Below are 9,090 nucleotides of genomic sequence, written 5' to 3'. Positions count from 1 at the left end.
GGAGGTCACTAGGAATCTGGGTATGTATTTTTTGACCCAGCCAGACAAACCTATGTCCAAGAAGGTCAGAATCACTGCCATTAAAATGTATTAATTAGAAGCCACAATAAAGGGGCTTTTTTGGGAGGTAGGTTTAGCCACAGTAGTTTACAAATGACCCAAAGTAGAGTGAGCACAAGGCTCATCATCCCCAATGGGCTCCAGTAGTCATGGAGCAATAGCTAAGATATCTTGGGTAACTACCAGAGATACACCCAAGGACTAAACATAAAGACCTACACGTCAGACACATTTCACTTTGATCTGATAAAGAAAAACAATGCATTGCCTGAAAGTGTTTCCACACATACAAGGTGCTTGAAAGGTCTACCATATGTAGTGATATTTCTTTCTATATAAACAACTAGTTTATATTTTTATATGACTTCCTATATTTGTGCTTTATGTAATCCTCCATAATGCATTTTCGGTCCCATCTTTAAATATTTAGACTAAAATGTGTTTAAACAACTTCAAAAAATAAATGAGTGGTTTCTTGTACTTTAAAAATAAATTGGTGGTTGCACTAACTGACTGTTTGGTGTGCACTAACTGACTGTTTGTACATACGTTTTTTATTTCTTACCTTTAAGCTGTAGTGAAAGTTATAAGTAGATTTTATTGCTATTCATGACTTGATTCTTATAAGTTTCTCGAGTTTAGGTTTAAGACAAAATCAAAACTTTAAAAACCGAAAAAGGGTTACTTGGGTAATTTCTTTAGTTGCTTGGGCTGTTTATAAAAAATGTAATTTGCTCTTCTGTGCCTGTAACATTGCTGCTGCAGTGGCTCTGGGGTACAGAGCCCTGAGACTTTGGTGCAAATTAGCAATAAAATTTGTTTAAAAAAAAAAAAAAAGATTTTTGTAAAAAGCTTCTTAACATGTTGAGAAAAGAACTTTTACAGTAACTTTTGTCACCTTCTACAAAAAAAATTTTTGTCACAACAAAAAGGAAAAGAAATACAATTATTTTAACATGTACTACACTGTTTCCCTGCTAACAGACAGGGTTGCAAGTCTTTCACATATGAGATAATCTGGGTGCTTTGGTGGGATGCATTTTTCAGTCCTTTTTCTGCCCTTCAAGTTTTTACTCTAGGACGTAATTTTGTGCAATGTACGAGCATAACGAAATCATTTTACATTTCTAATGTGCCACTGGAGTTTCATCTAGCATTCTCTGGGACTGCTTTTATCAGTCTAGATACAGGGGCAACAGTGGTTCTAATACAATAGAGAACTGTGTGGTTGTGCTATTCTAGATCTTCCATGCTGCCCAGGACAGGGAGGCTAGTATTAAAAACCTATGTCCTTTCTTTGACTTGCACTGAGGTGGAGATCACCCTTACATTCAATAAGAAAGTCAAAGGGGTGTTCACTTATAGTACCCCTAATAGAAGAGAAACAGCTGAAGCATGGAGGGAGGATTCAGTGACCGACACACAAAGCTTTAGGATGGCTCCATGGCAGCATGTATGATGAATCATTAATATGGTCCAAAAAGTATTACCAGCATAGTTTGAGAGTGGTATGTGTGCATTCAAGTTTCATCTTTCATTGCACTGGGCGTACGTCACCAGGACAAGGTTGTTTCATATGGGTAGATCGGAGACTGAATTTGAAATCAAAGGAGAGAGCAAGGGATATTGTCACTTGAAAGTGAACAGAGATACCTCCTATTCCCCTGATAGGATTACTTATGCAAACAAAAAGAGGAGTATCCCCTACGTCGTGTTTTTTGAAGAAAACAGCCGGAGGGTGAGTTGTTTGGCAAAAAAAGGAAGGAGTCAACCTTTTTGTTTAGAAACCCCTCACTCACCACCTAGTGGTGACTTGCTTCATCATCGGGGTCCACCCCGGCGACCTAGCGTCACCAGGATGTGCTTCGACACCTGATTACAGTGGAGCAGGTTGTGACTGTATGTGCAAAAAAGTGTAAAAATTGTCCTGGTTTAACTTAAAATCAAATTTTTATTTTAAAGTAATCAGAACAATGTTAAAAATTATTGGCGAGATACAGGTAGGTGAGTTACGGCCCAGGTATCTCTATATGTGTCTGTGTGGTTTGGTCGACATGTTTCTACCATTAGGGCAGTAGCCCGGTATTCTTCAGGACCAAAAACAGGTGGACGGGAGGTGTGTGCCCCCTAAAAGGCACACCCTATCCTGATCCCCTGTATACCAACTGGAAAAATGACCAGTGGTAGATGAGCTCATTCAAAATAATGAGAGCTGCCTGGTTACAAAAAGGAAAAAGAGACTTGATAATAGCCTCTAAATTGCTTCAACGGGCAGGGGGTAGGTAGTTCTTCTAACCGACATAACTTATTAGTTTGCGGGCGAAGTTGCAGGCCATTCACCTACTGCTATCCTCCTCTGCACGGCTAGTCAGTCTAGATCGGAGACTGACCTCTGTATACAGTGATGTGGACAAAGAGGTACATGACTACACACTATGTGGGGATGCCCGAAAATCTGGGGCTTCTGAGATGGGGTGGGGGAAAGAATCTCAGCAACCCTTGACATAAGAGTAGACCTCACTCCACAACTGGGGGCCTTGGGCGTTTGAGGGGGCCAGACTCTGAATCGCTACGTGCTCCACTTTGGTAATGTGGCCCGGATGATGGTGCGGCATGACCCAATCAGGAGATGGGAAAGCGCTGTGGTCCCAACAGTGCAGGAATGAGTGACCAGTATTAACTGGTGCATGAGGGCCGAGAAACAGGTGTACCAGGCAAGAGAATGCCCCAAAAATTAAATAAAATCTGTGGCCCATGGCAGGCGGCGGATTGCATGTGCTTATGGGACTTTTTGGGAAGCCCTGGCAGAGGGTATGGACTGAGGTGCGGGGAATATTAGGGTCAAGGAGTAGAGTGGGTCTTTCAAATGTATTTTCCTGCTGGTGAGTGCACCTGCCAAATAATATTCACATTTACACCTGCAGGTGTTTGTTTATATGTGTCTCAGGAAATGAAAAGGTTTGTATAATGATTGAACCAGGCTGCTTTAAACAAAGGTTATGTTGTAGATCGGTTTTTTGTTTGCGGTTACCACAGCAGTAGTGTTTCAGATGTCAAAATTCAATAAAATGATGTTTTTAAAAAAAAGTTTTCATCATTCACCATGCAACACTCAAGGGGCAATACACCACAGACAAATCACAGCGATGTTTCGAGAAGTAGTGTTTTAAGTCTTTTAAGTTTTTAGACTGTTTACATGAACAAACGAAATAAAAACAAACGAAACACACAAAAACTCTCAGCAAAGAATTCTTGATTTGAGGGAAAGAGGGGGTTTGCCATCTCCAAAAGCGCAATGGCCAAGAGGTCCTCTGCCAGACACTGTCCAGGACCTACTTCACCAAAAGCTTGCTAACCCAAGTCCAAAAGCAAGCCAAAAGCCCAATTTCTGCATCCTTTATTTATGCTCAGATGTTGTGGCAGGTGGACAGAGCAATACAAGCCCATGCTCTTTGGAGCGTAATCGCCCCTCCCCTATGTCCATCTTGGTAGTAGTTTCATCCCTCGTTCTGTCCATGTATTCTGCCGCTCTGCCTCCCAATGGAAGTGTAGACTTTGTCTGATGATGAAAAGGAGGGACTCAGAAAGGAAGAAAAATTAGATGAACTGTCCTTGCAGCAGGCACGATGAAGATGAGCTGAGGGGATTGCTTCACCCATCACCCCCAGGCAGCAAGATCACATCACGTGTACAGGTCAAAGTCAATGCGCCTGGAGTTGTAGAACTGCCCACCAGAGCTAAGCACCTTCCGGCAGTAGACGCCCTCCTCAAAGTAGCCTTGATCCACCCAGTCCTACAAGGCAAAGAGAGGGAAAGTGTTAAAGATGTGGCATTACTGCAACTGACGAGAGATCAGGAAAAGGTCAAAGGATCACAGCATTGAAACAGCTGCTTACCTGTAATGTGGCTACTGAACCCTGGAAAGTTATCTTTAATCCTTGCACCTGGTACTTGCCCCTTATTTTGTTTAAAACAGTTTCACAAAATACCCAGTACATGGTTAAAGGCAAGTTCTGTACCCAGCACCAGATGGCATTGAAAGAATTAGAATCAGACATGGGTTCAACACCACAGTTGTGCCATTAGGCTTTGACAGCAGCTTTGAGGGTGTGCCGCATTTGCCTCATGAGAAGGTTGAATGAGACATGTGAAAACCTAGCCCAGTTGCTAAACTGGAAGTGAAAATGTTACTTAGGGAGAATCCTGTTCTCACTCCTTTACACTTCGAAAGGAAACTTGCATCAAGTGGAAAATATACAAAGCTACCTTTCTGGTGGCTGTATCACCCAATCTGGAGGCCATCTCTTATAACAAGCATTTACAATGCAACGGTCTCGCCTTCGAAAAAGTTAGAGCTATTGGCATTATAAATGACAAACGTTTTATTTATGTGTTGGTTTTGAAAACAGATAAATACATGGCATTGTCATTTACAATCCCAATAGCTTAATTTCTCGCAAACACGAGACCTATTGCATTTGAACCCACACACACAGAGAGCCACACACACACACAGAGCCACACACACACAGAGCCACACACACACACAGAGCCACACACACACACAGAGTCACACACACATAGCCACACACACACAGAGCCACACACACACAGAGCCACACACACACAGAGTCACACACACAGAGTCACACACAGAGCCACACACAGAGCCACACACGCAAACAGAGCCACACACGCACACAGAGCCACACACGCACACAGAGCCACACACGCACACAGAGCCACACACGCACACAGAGCCACACACGCACACAGAGCCAAACACGCACACAGAGCCACACATGCACACAGAGCCACACACGCACACAGAGCCACATACGCACACAGAGCCACACACGCACCCAGAGCCACACACGCACCCAGAGCCACACACACAGCCACACACACACACACAGAGAGCCACACACAGAGCCACACACAGAGAGCCACACACAGAGCCACACACACACAGAGCCACACACACACACACAGAGCCATACACAGAGCCACACAGAGAGCCACACACACACACACACACACACACACACAGCCACACACACAGCCACACACACACACACACAGCCACACACACACAGAGCCACACAAACACAGAGCCGCACAAACACAGAGCCACGGACACACAGAGCCACACACACACACACACACACACACACACACACACACACACACACAGAGCCACACACACACACAGAGCCACACTCACACACAGAGCCACACACACACACAGAGCCACACACACACACAGCAGTGCCGGCTACTCTACATTTCATTTATTTTTGGGCAGTTTTATATAGCGTGAATTCGAAAGTTTCAGAGCGCTTTACACGAGCGCCAGTTGCACTACAGAGGGAAACATTCATTTTTTGTATACAATTTTTCTTGTAGGCACAAGAATATGAAGTGATTTGCCCAGAATCACAGGATGCCTGAATCTCCCACCAGACTCGAACTTGGTTCCCCAGCATCACTGTCAGCCACTCAAGCCCTTAATCCACTGCCTGCTTCACCTTACAGAGCAGGCGAGCTTTGTTATTAACCCTACCTCCTAGAGGAGCTCATTTCCCTGTACACCTCCGTCTGAGAAGGCACTCTTCGTCTAGTGCCGACTTCTAGGTTAGCACGATATATCTGGCAGCCCCTCGAGGAGAAGCATGCTGTACTGCCCTTTACTCCCTATGGCAGCAACGTTGTCCCCGGCACCTCATTCATAGAGCAACATACCGTGACCCCATGACTGCTCCCTAGTTCCTAGGGATGTACACTTTCCCTGGTTCCTTTTCCTAGACCACTCGCGGCGCGTTCTAAAATAGGATTTAATTATAATTGAATGCGATTACCCGAAGGTGTGATGAGGGAGTGACATACTACTTGGCATGGCGCAAACTACGGAAAATAGGATTGAGTAACGATTTGTGGCGAAAGGGCATGCTGAAGCAGGAAAGTGCAGAGGATTACACAAGAACTACACACAGTAGGACGGCTGGGCCCTATGGTGAGGGCGAGGATCTTCAGACTCACCAGTCGGGCAAATTAACGGAGGAGGGGAGGGGGCGCGCAAATGGCGGGGAAGACACCCTGCCTATGGTGACTGCGGGCGAGGATCTTCAGACTCACCAGTCCGACACATCAACAGAGGAGGAGGAGGGGGTGGGGGCGCAAATGACGGGGAAGATGGCTAAGCTCTGACAGGAATGTCACCCGCCAACAAGCCATTTCAGTCACGAGCAGGAGCTCCGCATGCCCCTAGCCTGAGGAGCGCTTCCTGGCCTTCCCTGCTCTTCCTCTCCGCTCCTCCCTTGGTACACCGGCAGTAAGTTCATGCCCCGCTCCGGCGCCCTCCACACCGGCCTGTATCCCGGCAAGTAACCCGTTCCCCGGCCCCTCTCCCGCCGGACCCCTCGCACCTTGTGGCAGTACGGGCAGCTGGTCTTCTTGGACACCACGGCTCCTCAGGTCCACGCGGCTGCCGGTGGTGGGCGGCATGTTTGCAGCCAGTAGGAAAGATAACTAGAAAACGCAACAATGTAAAGCACATGCCTTACAGTTTTACAGGTACACTTTTGTCTGTAAGTCCCGTCCTTTTCAGACTGGGGCGCGTGTTTTTGACTGAGAACGTCGCTAGGTAGAAAGAAAGTCAAAAACACACCCCCAATCCGAAAAGGACGGGGCTTAGAACCAAAGAAGAACATCACTGGGACCTCTTCTCCAATGGCTGGCCGCCGTTTAGGAGGGCAGCCGATCGAGAAGAGGGGCGGGGCTTAACCTCGCTACTCCAAGTCATTAAATCTTGCCAGCGAGACTGCACATGTGCGCAGCCTAGGCTAGCCGAGACCTAAAAACCAGTGGGTAGCCTTCCATCTAGTGGAGGTAATGAAAACTGCATCTTCACAACCTTGTAGTGTGCTTCCATGTCTTCTTATCCCGTGCGGGTATCTGAGCGAATATAAAGCTAACAATCTGGCTACGGTGTCCTTTGTCTTCTATTAGCAAACTGTGAGGACATTAGACTGAAAGATAATAGAAAACAGGCAGAAGCACAAAAAGAAAGCAACGTAAACTGGCATGCCTCTAGTGCCAAGGCCATTCGATGTTAGGGATATCCCCTGTAAGGATTATTTTTCATCCATGCCTTCATCAGCAACAGTATATGTGACAAAAAACGTAGAAGTATTCAGATACTGAAATCAGTATAGATTTAATTGAAGAGTTTCAGATTATATTATGCATTGTGAGAGCATTAAGAGAAAATTAGTTGTTAAATCACATTATTCAAATGTAATTCAGACTTTTTGGGGGATTAAATAAAAGGGAGCAAGTGTTTTGAGTGCTACCGAATGAAAGTTCTCCGGCGTATGGGAGGCCTTTAAAACAAATGTGCATCTAGAAGAAGTGTGATTGTTATGAGAGCAGCATAATGTCACACGAAGTCATCAGCTTGAAGCACAAGTTACTACTTGTGTAACAATATATCTGTAAGACACATTAGTTAGTGATAGATTCCTTACCTTAGAATATCCCCAGGCGTCAGACTGGATCCGGAAAATTTTGCTTAGCCGTACCCCTCGCGTCAGTAGGTGGCGTCCTGCGGCTCCACGTCCGTCACTGGTGTCGTCAGCGCTGAGATGACGCCACGGAGAATACTTAGGTGCCACCCATGCGCGCTGATGTCAGTTCTGTACACGACTTTCCGCGCCAGGAACACAGTGCCATGCAAGATACAGACCATTGGTGCATAAAACTAGGGCCCTGAAAGGGATGACCTTAACCTTAGTAATCAGTCCGCAGAACGGGGCGGATGGGTAGGGCGGTAAGGAATCTATCACTAACTAATTTCTCTTACAGATATATTGTTACACAAGTAGTAACTTGTGCATCTGAAAGAGACACGTTAATGATAGATTCCTTACCTTAGAATAGATACCCCAGCAATACCAACCCCGAGGTGGGTATGCAAACAGGATTACACCAGAAAGTCACAGAGCACAGAACGGCAAAAAAGAAGCCGTCTCTCCGGACCCGACTGTCCAGGCAGTAGTGCTTTGCAAACGTGTGCAACGAGGTCCACGTAGCTTCCTGACAAATGTCCTGCAAGGGGACGCGGCGTCCCAAGGCAGTAGTGGCATCAGTTGCCCTGGTCGAATGGGCACGCAGCCCCACAGGAGGCTCCTTCTTGGCCAAGGAGTAACATGCTTTGATACACAGAACGACCCACCGGGAGATGGTCCGTTTGTGCACAGCCCGACCTTTTTTGGCGCCCACGTACCCAACAAAGAGCTGATCATCATCCCGGAACTGTTGTGTACGCTGCAGACAGAATGAGAGCACACATTTTGGGTCCAGACGGTGGAGCCTCTCCTACTCCCTGGAAGGATGCGAAGGTGGGCAAAGTGATGGTCTGCCCGATGTGGAAGGGCGTGACAACCTTTGTCAAGAAAGAAGGACGGGTCGTTTGAACCACCTTGTCCAGATGAACTGAAAGGAAAGGAGGTTTGAAGAAAGAGCCTCGAGCTCACTCGCTCTTCTGGCAGAGTTGATAGCTACCAGGAAAGCAGTCTTTAAGGTGAGAAGACGTCAAGGACATTTATGAAAGGGCTCAAAGGGAGCACACATCAAATAAGTCAAGACAAGATTCATATCCCACTGAGGCATTATGAAAGGCACGGAAGGAAACGTGTGTGTAATGCCTTTGAGGAAACGGTTAACATCCGGGGACTTAAAAAGAGAAGGCTGATCAGAAAGCCTTAGAAAGGTGGAAATGACAGAAAGATAACATTTGATAGTGCCCAAAGCAGAGCCCTGCTGTTCCAAAGACAGAAGAAGGAATATGCTACTTACCAGTATGCATCTGTTCTTGGCAAGTAGGGCTGCTGACATTCATATCTGTGCTTAGATCGCTGCCTAGTGTCTGGTCCGGATGATTGTACATTGTTGTCCTAGAAGAGTCTTCGAAGTATCACGAGATAGGTGGCTCCTCCCCTGGACTACAGTACGCATGGGCATCCTCTCCAT

General features: G+C 46.2%; 1 protein-coding gene across 6 annotated transcripts in view; it reads right to left on the bottom strand.

The window, feature by feature from the left end:
* Positions 1-3,219: 3,219 nt before the first annotated feature.
* CD2BP2 (CD2 cytoplasmic tail binding protein 2) overlaps positions 3,220-9,090 on the bottom strand; it is a 130,713-nt gene continuing 124,842 nt past the window's right edge. For all 6 annotated transcript variants that reach the window (XM_086931693.1, XM_086931697.1, XM_086931695.1 and 3 more), the window contains exon 7: positions 3,220-3,853. In XM_086931693.1, the coding sequence (XP_086787819.1) occupies positions 3,743-3,853 (111 nt within the window). In that variant the 3' untranslated portion in view covers positions 3,220-3,742. The remainder of the gene's footprint in view (positions 3,854-9,090) is intronic.

The sequence above is a fragment of the Lissotriton vulgaris genome, chromosome 7 (genome assembly GCF_964263255.1).
Source record: "Lissotriton vulgaris chromosome 7, aLisVul1.2, whole genome shotgun sequence".
Taxonomy (NCBI): Eukaryota; Metazoa; Chordata; class Amphibia; order Caudata; family Salamandridae; genus Lissotriton; species Lissotriton vulgaris.
Note: the sequence above shows the minus strand (reverse complement) of the source record. Positions and strands in the feature narration are given on the sequence as shown.